The sequence below is a fragment of the Rhea americana genome, unplaced genomic scaffold (genome assembly GCF_003343005.1).
Source record: "Rhea americana isolate MKP2758 unplaced genomic scaffold, rheAme1 scaffold_211, whole genome shotgun sequence".
Classification (NCBI taxonomy): domain Eukaryota; kingdom Metazoa; phylum Chordata; class Aves; order Rheiformes; family Rheidae; genus Rhea; species Rhea americana.
This window is the reverse complement of record NW_028186269.1, coordinates 1,504,493-1,519,571: the sequence shown is the minus strand read 5'-3', so window position 1 is coordinate 1,519,571 and position 15,079 is coordinate 1,504,493. Positions and strand designations below refer to the sequence as shown.

The 15,079-nt window shown below is 42.5% G+C and overlaps 1 protein-coding gene across 1 annotated transcript; it reads right to left on the bottom strand.

Annotated features, from left to right (window-relative positions):
• Nucleotides 1-4,672: 4,672 nt before the first annotated feature.
• Nucleotides 4,673-14,063, bottom strand: LOC146595901 (b(0,+)-type amino acid transporter 1-like). The gene is made up of 6 exons (XM_085304894.1): nucleotides 13,329-14,063; nucleotides 11,670-11,803; nucleotides 8,666-8,795; nucleotides 7,202-7,326; nucleotides 6,703-6,790; nucleotides 4,673-4,906 (listed from the first exon to the last, which is right to left on the bottom strand). The coding sequence occupies exons 1-6, from the start codon at nucleotides 14,061-14,063 to the stop codon at nucleotides 4,673-4,675; spliced, it is 1,446 nt and encodes a 481-aa protein (XP_085161020.1).
• Between the last annotated feature and the right edge of the window lie 1,016 nt (nucleotides 14,064-15,079).

The window sequence follows — 15,079 nt, the reverse complement described above, 5'->3', positions numbered from 1 at the left end:
CGCAGCAGCATTTCTTCTGGATTTCCAGCATGGCAGGGAAATGGTTATGTTTCGAATACAGCCATGAATAATTCAGTTTTCATGACTATGTCTGACTTCACAAGAACTTGTGCTGATTTAAGCCTGATAAGCTGTCTTCCTTTTTAATTGCTACTGTTTTAAGCAAAAAAGCCTTCATGCTAACACCTTGGCAATGACCACTAGAGGAATCCTTTTTCCTGGGGCTGGGTGCAATAGTCAGTGCARTAGTTACAGCCTAGCAGAAGTCTCCTCACCGCATGTTCGCCAGGCCGCTTTGGTGGGCCTCCTGCACTCCATCGAGAGTGCCACGGGTACAGCCTCAGGAGGCAGCGGAGCTCAGCCAACAGCAAGCCACTGCTGAGGAGGGGAGGACCTGTTCCCTCTTCGTTTCTCTCTCCCTCCATCTCTCCTTCCCCTCTCCCCATCCTGCTTTCAGCCACATGATTTCCCCCTCTCCCTTGCACCTGAGGTGACACTTGTCTGATCACAAATAAAGCTGACTGAGCTCTTTAACCTGCCCCCAAACGAGCTTTTCTGCCATTTCAATGAATTTAATTGTACTATGACATTATACGAGCGCTAGAACAGGCTCCGGGTAGGCAGGGGGTTGCATGCTGGCTGCAGGGGACTGGTGGAGCTGGGGCAGCAGGAGAGAGATGACAAGCTGCTAAGCTGGCTAAAGCTGTACCATAACATGACTTCCTTAGCATGAGCAATAATTCCTTACTCAGCCTCTTCTGTACRAGTGAGCATAGCTTTGCTGTCTGTCCTTCTTGGAAACAGCCTGCCACAGCGCAGCTTCCCCAGCTCCTACGCTGCCCGCACGAGCCTGTGCGAGCTCTTTTCTGGCACTCTCCCAGCAAGGATACCTCTGGCACCGGGAGATGATAACGCTATGGAGGCCTTCAACCAGTCAGATGTCTGCCACTGCCATCTACCGGAACATATTTCCTCTGCAAAATGATCTTCACAGACTAAAGCCATTAACTCCAACAGCTGTCTGTACGGCAATGGCATCGCTACCTATGCATTAGACACAGCAGCACAGGGGAGGTGCACACCTGGGCTTCCGTGCTCTTCTGCACCCTCTCAAAGCGGCGTCTTTCACTGTCTGAGCTAACAAAACTGAGGTTTTAGCCCAAGGGTGCGCAGTGAACTTCCAGCCCACCTTCTTCCCTGTGTGCCACTTACGGTCCATGGATATTCCTACAGCTCCACAGCTGTCCTACCCTTAGCCCTCCATTCACATCTTCTCCTGAGAAAAGCACTTTGGTGTTGCTTTTTGCATTACAAATCTGAGGAAAGATACTTTTGCTCAAAGTAAATTAAGCAAGAGTGGAAAAGCAGACAGGGGGTTGTTGGCAGGTTGTTGGCTTGGACCTCAGGGTAGGAGGAGGAGGACTGGTACTGGGAGAGAACTGGGCTGAAAGCAACCCATAAGCAACTTGAGGAAGACTGGGGGAGATTTTTCGAAGGGCCATTTCTGCCTCCACAGTGTCTTGGAGTCCAGGCAGCACTGAGGGAATGAAAAGCTACTTACTGCTCCCTCTGCTGTGGTCATGCTTGTGCCCAGCACATGGAGAGTCTGATGCCACGTGTGAACCCCAGCAGGGTCTGGTCCAAACTTTTCAGCTCGCTCCAAAGGGCAATGCTCTCTCCCCCTCTGCAGGCCTCTGCAGGGGATCCCAGAGAGCTGCATCCAARGGACATCTCACAGCATGCTCCAGGTGTGTTCAAACAGAGCCATCCTCCTCTGCAACTCCTTGCTGTGCTGAAGGCACAGCTCCTACCTGGTTGGTGCCTTAGCTGMGCAGAGGGTGCTGAAGATCTGGCATCCATTCAAGGACACCAAAGTGGTGACTCGGCTGGGCATGACTTACAGGAATGGCCYCCCAGCCAGGGTGAAAACATGCGTATCCTGCAGGCACCACACTTAATATTGATTGTAGGTAAGAAGGACTGCTTGGCCTAGGGAAAAATCCTCATTACTGGCAACCTTTTATTCTTTCTTTCTTCAATGAGATGATTTCCTTTCACTTTACAAACATGAATGGATTAAGATTCTCTATAGCCCKGCAAGATTCATATGTTTCATTATCCTCATCTTAAACAGTCAGAGGTACAAGTAGAGAGAGAGGTAAGCTGGCAGAGCCCTAGACTAAGGCTGCAACAAACAGTGCAATGCTCTGAAAGATACCCAGGGCAGGTCTGAACGCCTAATTCAGGGGCCAGGAGCAATGTAGTTGTGATGCTGCCTACTTCTTCCAGGACTCATACCTCCTGCTGAAAATCTGGGTTGATTTTGCAGCTCTCTCTTCAGAGCAGAATAGGAATAGTGACTTGTCAATGAAGTATGGCAGCCACAGACTGAACAGTAGGAACAGGCAAAATTTTTGAACTGTTTTTCTACTTTGTCCATTGGTTAAGCATGATTTCCTAGCTGCACCTCTCCTGTTCTCCATGACCTTTCAGAGATGATGGAAAGCGGCCTAGCAATAATATCTGCCAGCTTCCTCAGCACTTCTGGATGCATCCCATYGGGACCCATGGCTTTGTGGGTGTCAAGTTTTCCTAAATGATCTCRAATCCAATCCTCCTTGACTATGGAGAAGTCTTCCTTTCTCCAGACTCTCTCTCTTGTCTCCAGGATCTGATATTGCTGAGGGCTAGCCTTAGCAGTAAAGACTGAAGCAAAAGACTGAAGCACATTTGTGCATCAAGGTAAAACTCCTGTCTGATGGTTGCATGTTGCCACGTGAACCTGTCAGTCACAAGATTCAGTTATACRCAGGGTCCTGAGTTGGAGTGCAGGTCTTACGGTATGTTGAGGCAATGCTGACAACCTTATTTTCCTCAGGGCCCATGAAAGAAGGGGGACAAGACCCAGGGATCTGAAGCACCCAGAGATGTGCACTCAGCACTCAGCGACCACCACGATCATGCAGTACAACCTGCAACATGGAGCTCAGCAACATCTGCAGAGTTCTGCCTGCCATCGTGTTTGCTACTGTGCTGTAAGAATGAACAGTAAGGATGTCCTGGCTCTTCCTGACACTTCTACTGCAAAGATCTGGTGAAGGAAAGAGAAATCTTGATTTGCATGTGCTGAGATTGAAATAGATAAGCAATCACTTTGGAAAATAACTGTGTTCATATATAAGCACCCACACATGTACTTAAATCTCCCTTCCAAGGYGAGATGAGCCTGGTGTCAATTGTTTATATTCATATAGTAAAATTTCTATGGAATTATTTTTCTTGGATGGAAAACAGAAACAAGCACACCAAAATAAACCTCATTTCAATTTAATGTCCATTCTATTGTAATCATCCTGCCATTCTATGAGCATCTTGTTTTGGTGTTAGAAACACCTCCACTTGTAAACCCTAGGCAACATAAATAAAATGAATATCTCATAACAATAATAGCTATAGAAAATGAAATTGGCACAGAAAATGATACTTTTTTGCTTTTCAGATCCTCTGCATCCATACACAAATCAATAATATATAAAGGTTACTTATCCRAAGTGCACTGCCCTGCACATGGCTCTAGGGCTGCACTTCCTTGCTCATGAAGAAATTTTCCTGAATTTCAGTCTGAACATCTCAAGCCACAACTTGTGGCTGTTAGCCCTAGTTGCCACTGTCAAGAAGAACCTGGCTCTGTCATCTTCACAACTCCCTCTTAACAGGAGAGTCTAATACTGGCTGCAGTATTTCAGGTGTGTCCTTACCAATGTCCAGTCTCAAGGTATATTTCCTTGATCTGCTGGCCACACTTATCCTAATGTAGCCTAGTATGTGGTTTCTTTAATTCACAACAAGAATATGTTGACCCATATGTAGAATTCTCTTTTTCTCATTCAGTTACAAGAGAAATTGTATGTCTTTGGGGGAATTGTAGGAAGAGTATTGGGTGATTGCCAGTACTTGAGTGATGCAGCCTGTGTCCTCACCATGAATGGGTGGATCTCAGATGATAAATGCATTCTCAAATGAGTAACCTAATAGAGCTTTAAAGCACTTCYGATCTCAGAGCTTTTTTTATGGGAGATGTAGGAAGATTTGGCTAAAATATGGTGGGAGTACATGCTGAGTCAGAAAAAGAACTGTTGTGACTGTGCATCTGAGACTGGAAGAAGCAATCCATGGTCCCAGAGCAGACATCTGGGTGGAAAGGCTTGTTTTATTCTGAAAATGTCTCTTTTGCCTATGTTTTATTTATCTGAGAAGCTTTGCAGTCACAGAAGACAGAGCTAGGTGAAAGTTATTAAAGGCATTGCCAGGAAAGGCTTAGGCTGCTATAGAAATAGTATTTCATTGACAGTGTTTTGTTGAGTTGAAAAATAAGTGCTAAGGTTTTGGAGGGCACTTCTTCCCATGACCGAAAATAAAGAAGCATATATTCTGCTTGAACCAGCCTGCAATTTCGCAAGGCAAAGCTGAAAAACTTGTCTGCAAATTTTAGAGACACCCAAGGAAACATGTGAGAAGTCATTACTCTAGTCCCTCTTAGTTAGACATTTTGGGTTCRCTTTCGCTGTACTCATTCTCCTTCACAGAAAAATATTTTGTGGCAGAGCTTGAAAACCAAGGTGTTGGAATAAATCAGCAGGGGCAGCCAGCTATACCCTTGGAGGATATTATCTCAGTTTCCATTCTTAGCAGTTGGAGCAACTTCCAGAAACAGCTGGAGATGTAAAGTAACCCTCTGTAAAAAGGGGGAGTGGCACTTGAAGCGAACCAGGGGGAAGTAAAAAATAATRCCACTGAAAATGAATAGGACTATGTAGAGGAACTCAATCTGGGGTTGATCAATGATGGGAGCTAACACCAAGTAAACAGCTGCCACCAACACGATTATGGGGATGATGAYTGGGACCTGCAAAAGAAAACATCAAGGTAAGGAATCATGTAATCCTTCACTGAGGACCTAGACAATCCTAGAATTTGGGCAGAGGCTTCACAGCATAGTATTGCATTTCTTTGTGAGAACAGGTTCATTTTTAGGTGAAGCTCTGCTGCAGCCTGAGGTATTATCCAGGAATCTCGATTAATCCAGGCATCTAGATGCCCAGTACACTCCTGCTCTAAGATTCATTACCCCTTCCAGAGCTACCCACTGCCACCTATCCCAATCACTAGTCTTCCCTGCTCTCCCAGACCTGACGATGCAAACTGCTGTTTTTAGTACCAGGCCCACTCCTGCTTGCCCTACTGCCTGGGGTCGAAAAGCTGAGCAGTGGGCAAAACACACACCTTTGTGCATAAATCACATAGAGCTGAATCGTACCACCCCTGGGCAAGAAGGTGCCTTCAGATGTTCACAGATGGCTGGACAGCCAACCTCAAAGGTTATTTCAGTAAGTTTGGCCATAAGGCATTTAAATTTGAAGCCATTCTCATTCAAATGTTAGCGACCGTACAAGAGGAAAAAATCTTGTAACAAGCTGAAAAATGAATGTTCCAGCTGGGATTTTTCATTGTTTACTTCTGTGCCTTCTGCTGAAAAGGTGCGGTAAGTGCTGGTCATGCCCAGCAGTAAGAGCATGGCCATCGGCTTCATGTGTTTTGGTGGAATGCTCCATTCTGCTCCCTCCCTACTGGGTTCTAACGCTTCTGGCAAAATGGCAATAAAAATGATTGTTTTCAGACCAAGGGAAATCTTTCCCCTTAGACATAACCCTGCAACACACAGACCGACTCTGCAGGCCAATAGCCATAAGTTGTCAGTTGATCTGGGTCTTTCAGATATGAGCTTGAGAAAAGAGTCAGTCCTTCAAGATAAAGGCTATAAACAGTGTATGAAACATTACTCAGAAACAGAACTTCTTCTGCCTGAATCCCATTTGGCCAAGAGGTTGGCTAAACAGCCTCATCCAGTATCTTAATCTTGGGGGAGAGACACAGAAGCTACTGACTGGGAGTCTTGATAGGGCACTGCCCTTCTGCTTCACGGCTAGGCCCTTCAGGGCATTCACTATTGCTTTGCACAGCTTGTCATCTCCTGGAAGAATCCCCTGAAAACCAGGACATTCATTCTGCCTGTCTCAAGGAAAAGCTGCTATCCTGCATTCACGGTCCCACAAGCCCCACTGTTCCTAAGATCTTTTCTTTCAAAAGTGTTTCCCTCACTCCTTAAGGGAATCCTACAACTCAACTCCCTCATGGTACCAAAGGGAAAGCACAGATAACCGTAAATTTCCTTTCACTAGGCAAGTCTGTGGGGAACACATCTGTCTCCTAGCCATGCCAAAGGACTTGGGACCTTCTTGGAGATTTTTGTCTTCTGCAAGGCTCTTACATCTGGATAAGCTGAGGTGGGTGACTGAGCTCTGAGAGCATAAATAGGTAATGGCTTTGTTTATCAGAATCATCTTAATTTTCCTCTCAAATTTCTAAGAAAATGAGGATATKGTAGATGTATTTTCTGCAGTGAGGGGGGAGTACATTATTAGCTTATCAAACTGGAGAATTCAATCTTGACTTTTGCCTACACTTCCACACTATCTTGCTCTTCACTGAATTTKCTGGGACAAAATGTGAATTTAAAAAAGGAAGGACAACCACATAAAATCTGTAAGCACGCACCACAGTGCACCTTCCTCATAATGTTCTCTTAGCCATTTGTGCAGTAAAGGACAAGGGTTAGGGGGGTTAATTTTATTATTACTTCACCTTGTAAGATCTTGGCAGTTCTGGTTTCTTGATTTTTAAATACAGAAGACCCAAAATAGTCATGCCATAGAAAAACCATGCTATAAAACTGAAAAAAAATCATAAAGCTTGGGGTGAGATCATGCAGCAATATCAGTCCTGCCTTGCAGATCCTAGGTGTACATATCTCTGATTAAAAATGATAATATTGATATAACTTTAATAATTCTTACATTCATTTCCTTTCAAGCACAAATGATCAGAACTTTACAATGGTCTGGATATTATAGACTAATTGGAATACAAGGATGAATCATGTCCATTCAAGTCTATAGTTACAGAAGCAATCATGCATTGCAAGCATGCTAGTTCTTAAATTCTTTATTTTCTTTCTTCCCCCCAACCACAATATTAGTTAGAAAGTAATAGTCCTGGCTCAAAAAATATTAAAAGAAAATACTTCTAAAACAAWTTTGAAAACCAGGATCATAGAGGATATAAACAGAAATGCTATACATACCTGAAAAAGTTCACGATGGTGGTGAAGTTTCCTGATAGTATCATYATTAAAGACATAACAGATGTAAATATCAGAGCAGGGGAGGGTGTGAGGCATTGCACATGAGCCATAGACAGAATGTCTGGCTGAAAGCCAAAGTAAAACAATATACGATCATATCATGTACTCAGTGAGATACTTACTCATCCCCCTCAGCTACCAGTGGGAGTTCTGCCTGCAGCCAGATCCACTCTTAATCATCAAATAAGCTTCATAATACAAAAGCAGTTAATCTCCAAGAAATGTAAACATGGAATCCCCCCCCAAGGATATTTTTGTGTCTCACTGATTTCATATTAAATTTGCTTAGCTTAGGCAGACAAGATGAGATTTTCAGACTACGAGCATGACAGATTAAGGCTGAGAATCAAATCAGAGCTTTTCCGATCATCTTAAGTAAGCAAATTTGGCCTTGTGCATGGTGCCACTCCCCTGCCCTCTGCTACATCTCTCTGGGATTTGACTGCTCTTAGGCTTACTGCAAAATGAGAAATTAAGGACTACTCCTTAAACATTTATGCAACCAACCAGAAAGCAAGGCATTATTTGTTCCAGAACATTCAGAGAATTACTAGCCTGTTCATTGTTTGGATGAGTGGGAAATTTTAATGAGAAAGGTTTGKTTTTTTTCATTTCCAATCAAAATATCATGCCAGCACTTGTGCTACAGCACTGATGTCTGAGAAGTGCAGTAAGAGTTCAGGTCCTACTCAGTCTGGTACAGTTAAATTCAGATTCTCTGTCAAGTGCTGAGCTTGGGCTTTCTGGCATATGTCAGACACTGTCACCAGTAGGAAAAACCCATTCATGGACATCAGCCTCCTGTGAATGGTGTCCTTCGTACCTGAGAGGAGAATTGCCTGACAGTGCAGGGAGGAAGGGCCAAAAAAGGAAAAAGGTCTGGGAGAAACACAACACACCTTTTCAAAACAGAGGAAAACAAATGCAGCTCAACTCAAGTAGTGAGAGGAAGTGGAGCCAATGTGCAGATACCTTCATTGCAGAGATGACATGGCAAACAAAGCCATGGCCAGGACTGCTAGGATTTCTCCTACTATTCCCAGAGCACARCCAAGTTTCCACTCACTGTTAGGTATATAAGCTAGGTCACCCTAGAGCCTCTGCCAGATGCTCCAATACAGCAGAATTTTGATTGTTTGACTTCGAAGCTGCTCATAAAATTCAAGGTAGATGTAAATCAGGTATCTGTCCATAAAAACTCTCTGAAATTATGTGGCTGAAGAGGAAAGTCAAGAGTGACTGTATATATTACACTAGAAAAAGCAAGAGAAGAAAGTCTTTGAGCAAGAAATAAACCACTGAAGAGCTATTGCTCTAGTAGATGAACATACACCGTGTTTTCCTTTCTGCTTTAGTGTCACATGAAAGTAAAATTGCTCAAAGCAAACCCCTTTTCACCCTTACCATATGTCCTTCCCTTGCAGCAATGTAGCACAAGCGGCCTCCACTAAAAAACGTGCCATTCGATGAACCAAATGTAGATAGTGCGACAGACAAGGAGATCAGCCATGCCCAGCTGCCCAGGACTTTGTCCCTGAGGTGGAAAAGAATTCTTATCATATCATCCTGCTCATAAATGTATCAAGTACTCATGTTAGAAGCAGTTAGGCTTCTTTTCTACACTARTCTCACAGGAAGTTTTTTCCAAAGTCTTTCTAATAGTTTAAAGCCTTCTTCCAGTTCTCAAAATATTTGGTTGTTAGTAGCTTTGTCCCGTGCAGAAGAAGCTATTTTTCTTCCTGCCGGGTGTGTGTCTATGTCTGTCTACATTCCCGTGGTGTATAAGGCATCACAACAGGCAAAAAACACATTTTTGTATACAGCTGCTATAGTGTGAATCCTGGAGGTATTACTATTACAAAAAACAATATTAGATGAGAAATTGTAGAAGGACTGTTGCCACCAAAACTGAAGGAATAATTTTCATTATAACTTCTTACCCAATATCCATGAGAATTTAAAGATCTGCATGYACATTCTTCTGCTCCTCTGTGAAACATGCTTAAGCCAAAACAATAGTTGGATTTTAGAAGTTTGACTCTGAACCATATGCAAACATTTGCAGTTTSGTTTCTTCATAATAGAAGTAGGGTTGCAAATTTAGTTGGAGGTAGATATTTAGAGGATATGATAATTTTCTGACCTAAGAGTGGTATTCATCTTTTGTAATGAAGCAGTATGAAGTTAAGAATACTAATTGAGTAACAAAATGCACATGTTTTGGGGAAATTATCACAAGTGCTCACACACATGAACACACAGAAATACACACACATACATTGCTCATCTAATTGGCTAAAACCCCCAAATTCAAGTATCACTATTTTTTAACAATACTTTATATTCCTTTCTGAATTTTGTGACTTTAAGCTGTATGTACTCTTTTTCAGGACAATCTGTCACAAATGTTCAAAAATCAAGTGTTTGGCCTTCCAAAACCATGATAGTAGCCTATGTACCACAAAACTTTTTAAAATGTAGTTTACTAGTTTAGTATCTGGGTTCTGGCCTTTTAGGGTTCAAGTTATAAAACTACTTGCCATAACCCTAACTAAAAGTTTCCCTCTTTCTAAATAACAGAATCTGGACACTTCATATGATCACATGACTCTAAACCTCAACATCTCAAAGGAAAACAACACATATCACAAAATTTCAAATAAAATGTTCAGTAATTGTAACAATGTACTTTGCACTTATGGGATTTGCACTTTGGTGTTTGGGTGCTAAAAATGAACTGCAGGCACTACTGTGAGTGACTTCCTACAAACCCACTGAGATCTGCAGTTGCTGTTAAAACCATGGAATCAAAGGAATGCTGAGAGGAGTTTTGCTAGCTCCTTTTTTGGCTGGACCTCTCACCACCAATGTCTCTCTTTAACAGGCTCTCTTATACAGGCTGAATAGAAATGCTACATTTCTTTCTCTGGCTTCTTTATACTCCTTCTGTCCTTCCYTAATGGCCTAGTTATGCTACTACATCTCTTGCTTGTGCACCACAAACATTGCACCCTCCTCAGCCTGTGTCTACCTGTCCTCCAGGTTTTTGAGTGCCCTGCTTTCCAGCTCAATGTTTCTTCCTGATTTGCACTCTCAGGCATGAAAAAGTTAATTAGGCAGGAAAAAGAAATGTGTTAAAAAAGAGGAAGCTTAAAAATAACTTGTTCATCAGGAATGATGAGAAKGAAGTACAGAAAAACCTCATACCATTGCAGCTTAATGAGGCTTTGTAACTTGTTCAAACAAAGCACCTTTAAAAATACCTGCTTATAATGACATGAAAAGCTGTTGGAGGATGCATCAAGCAGGAGTTCAGTTAGATCTTCAAATTGGAGATCTTGTGAAATGTACACACAGGCACTAACGACTTTTTAGGAAGAGGAAGAGCAGCAACTTAATCTCTGGATCTAATGTGTCATTGTCTCAGCAGGACAACTCATTTAGGGCTATCATTGATTCTGTGTGTTTGGAAATATTTAGACAGAGATTGGATATTCTGGTGGAAGATYAGCTGCTTAGAAGTCACTGGTGGAATTCTGTTGCCTGCATTKTTCAATACAGTCCCTTCCTTCTCATCTTGAAATCTTTGTCCTGCACAGAGCCTGTTTGACAACACACTACCCTTCAGATGGTGATATATAAAAACATTTTTTAAGCACTCTGGAAAAGCCCAAGCCAACTTAAAATTACAACTACCAAAGCCAACCTAACTCATGCATAACAYCTGTCCTTCACAAAGCATGATGAAGAGATCACAGTCATTTTCTCTTTCATCGATGGGGAAACAGAACCAATATACTCTGGTCTTGTCTAATTTCCAGGTGCTGAGTGGACAGGATTCACCAAGCTGGCTCTTGTCTCACTTCCACAACACTGCCTTTGCCTTAATGGGGCAGTACATTGTCTTCTCACATTTTCTGGAAGCACCTCAACTGTGGGACATTTTCCAGTCCCCAGTTCTTGATATTCATCCTAGCTGCATTACCAGTGTTTATGGGGAGATGCTCCACTGTGCACTTTATGCCTTCTTTACAGCCAGTCTCCCTGGGGAAAAACATGGGCTACAAGGGAACCACAGTTTCCCAGTGTGAATGATGGAGCAGGCTAAGAGGGGCACACTGCAGAGCACCTCAGCTTGGTAGCCAAGGTGTGCCTCAGTGTCTTTGGGCCAGACTGGGCAGGTCAGCCTGGTCTTTGATGAGAGAAAGGCTACATGCTGCCCTGAAGGTCACAGAGAGCTGACTGGCAGCATGCTTCTTTGTAACATGTAAATGCCTGACAGGTCTTCCTGGCCTGACCAGTGAGGTGCTATCATTCCCATTGGGAACAGCGCTGAAATATTCTGAATTTCAAGAGGGAACCTATTTGCTACTGGACCATCCTGGCTGTTACCACAAACAGAGCTCACCCCCAAGTGACAGCCACTGCTCCTGAAGACAGCAGTTCAGATGGAGTCATGGCTGCAAAGTAGCTCACATTTACTAGTAGATACAGGCATGTCACCAAAGGAATAGCAATCATCACAGCTCTTGGGAGGGTCACCTGGAACAGAGATGACAATGTYAGTTGTTGCATATGTAGGCCTGCACTAGGATTTTCTTGGTTTTATCTTTGCTGATGCCTGTATCTCTCATTCCAACTCATTCATTCACCAGTCCTTCCCAGAGAATACATTCACAGTAGACTTAGRTTCATATTCTCAAGGCAGTTTTTTACATCAATCTTCAAAAAATATCAGATATGCCAATGATGTCTGTTCCATGCTTATTAATTATTTTAATGCTGGTTTATTTGTTGCCAGCCCATCATGTCTTCTGGTGTGCTGCRTTTTCCCATGAATATCTCACTGACGTGGATGAAATACCAGTGTGTATTGCGGCACATTTAACAGTTATCAAGGTTCAAAGCTGGGCAGCACAAGGGAAATTTGTTCTAGGAAGGAATTTATCTTTTTTTTTCCTAGTGAAAGGATGCTATCTTAGAACTCCATAGACCATTTTAAGGTTCAGGAAAATCAGTAAACTGGCTTTATGCAACTGAAAGAAGTGGCTAGCAATACCTAAGAGTGGTCACAGTGCAATTACTCAGTAGCTAARAGTGGTCACAGTGATCACACTGGCTAAGAGTGATCACAGTGCAATTATATATACATCTGAAATCTTGAGATACCAGTTTTTGCATTCCTCATTCCCACTGTAGGACAGGATATGGCAATTTCTTATGCTGCCCCTGCAAGGGTCTGAATATCAGTGCTCACAGTCCTCTGGRAGAATATGTAATATGATCTAAGATATTTGTTGTCATTCAGGTTAATATTTAACTGTGCACTTTCATTTAAGTCTGCAAAATCTTGTGTGCTGCACTGGTGGAAAGAACAGTCAATACCCTCTGAACTCACATAGCTCTTCTTAACACCGAATTGTTCAGTGCTGTAACGCCTGATCTATGAGAAGAGGAAACGTAGCACAGAGAGYCAACATGAGATGCAAGTGAGCTATTTTAGCACCTATAACATAGATATCACAATGCCTAAGAAGTAGATATTAAAAACAAAGGTTTTTTGGTGTTAAATTCCCTCTCCAATACAGCTTCGTTTGCTTCGAGGCTCCTCCATGCAATGAGGAGAGAGAGATGTTTTTGAAGCATATATTATGGATTAAGCCTGTCAGGAAATGTGTTGTTATAAACCTTTTACGGATTACAGGAGAAGTGAGGTGGCAGTAGTTTTCTGCATAAATCTAGGTGCCTAGAGTAAGACCCTGTGAATATTAAGGCTTCATCCCCAAAACATCCAACCTAATAGCTTTTTCCAGTCACTGAGCTGTTTTAGTGCTTTCTTGTACATAGGCTGCTGTTTTGCCTAAAGACCCATWTTTGCTGTCTCCATAGCCCTTTTGGACACATCCAAGAGTGTCCTGCCCCAGAGCACAAAGCAAAACAGAAGGAAAGCTCAGTGTTCTTTACTTGATGCTCTAATCTCTTGACTACCCCTCTTAACACAAAAATAGATAGAAAAAAACATTTTAATAGACATGTTAAGTAAGTAAAATCCARCTCACTCACTCACCTCAGGTTTCTTCAGTTCCTCAGTTATGTAGTTCAGGTTGTTCCACCCATCATAGGACCACAGCCCCTGATAAAATGCCACTCCAACAGGCCCAATACCTGCAGTCGTGTTTTGAAAAGCATTCTGAAAACTCTGAGTTTGTCCCTTGGCAAGCAGYACCAACCCTCCCACCACAATCACAAGCAAAGCCAAGAGTTTGGCAGCTGTAAAAATGTTCATAATWGATGTTGCCAACCTCACGTTGAGACAGTTGATGATAGTTAAAAGCAGGATGCAGGCAGCAGCTGTAAATTTGATGGCAATCTGAGGAGATGAACACCCAGGGTAGAATGGTGCGACARCATATTCAGCAAAGCTCAGACAGACAGCTGCCAAACTCGCTGGTCTCACCAGGATAACAGAAGTGTAGGCAAAAAGGAAAGCAGGAAAAGAACCAAAAATCCTCAAGATGTAAATATATTCTCCTCCAGATTCTTTAATTATTGTTCCAAGCTCAGCATAAGACAAGGCTCCAAACATGCCCAGGAGTCCACACGAAGCCCAGATAAGGAGACTGCTGGCCGGGCTCCCCATATAATACAGCACCCACTCAGGGGACATAAAGATCCCCGAGCCTATCATGGTGCCTGCAATTAATGACACTCCACTAATCAGTCCAACCTCTCGCTTCAGCCTTAAATTCTCCTTCCCTTCACTCAGATCTGCACAGGAATCTGTTGTCTTCCTTTTTCTCATTATGGAACTATGAGGAGATGCTTCTTCAGAGAAAATACAGGATAGTATCTTTTGAAGAAAGACTATCTCAGGCTTTTAGGTTTAAGTTAATCATTACTAAAGTCAATTAAGATGAACACTGTGTAATCCTGTAATCCGTAAAGGTTTATAACACATAGCACATATTTCCTGAAAGACTTAATCCATAATGTATGCTTCAAAAACAAGAAATACAAACTTACTTTTCTTATATTGCATTCTTTTTATTACCCATTTATCTTGCTCATTTATGGTGGTTCAGATCCTGCCAAATGTGATTATCCTGGACTGCCACTGCAAATAATGGTAATCAATAGCATTCAGCACCACTTCAGAATCACTCAGCACCTTACAGAATTGTGAACCAGCTYACCTCTCTTTTAAATTAGGCTTCACCTGGCATCTGAAAAAAAATTCAGATAAGCAGAATCTCCATAAATCTGTACTTTATTCTTTGATTAAAAGTCCATACTCAGGAAAGTGCTGTAGTGCTGACTTGCATCTCCATTCCCCTCTAAAAAGCTGTCAAACAAGCCTGTCGCCCAATTTGCCATTACTTTGCTCAACAAGGAACATTTCTAGTGTCTTAGTCAAGGATATGAAATGTTCAGCTAAACACAGACCAGAGACAGAATGGAAAATGGTAGAGAGCAATTCTGGTCCCTTCAAGGTTTACAAAGCACAAAAGGAAAATAGTGAAGAGGGGCTATGATTAGATTTTGTTATGGGTCCTTTTTGTCAGTATGCATGAGGTATGAGCATGCTCACCAGACCATATCATTCAGAGGACACAGGCACTGCACATAATACACTGATTTCAGTGCACATCGAAGAGAAATGTAGAGGCACAAGCTGTTGGGAATGCTACTGATCCCTATTTATCTAACACATGCAAAATTTCACACTTTGGGGAAATCAGAAGTTTGTTACAGTGCGTGGGGGTGTACTTTGCGATCTGTGAAACGCACAAAGTATTGAGCAGAAGGGAATGCCCATAT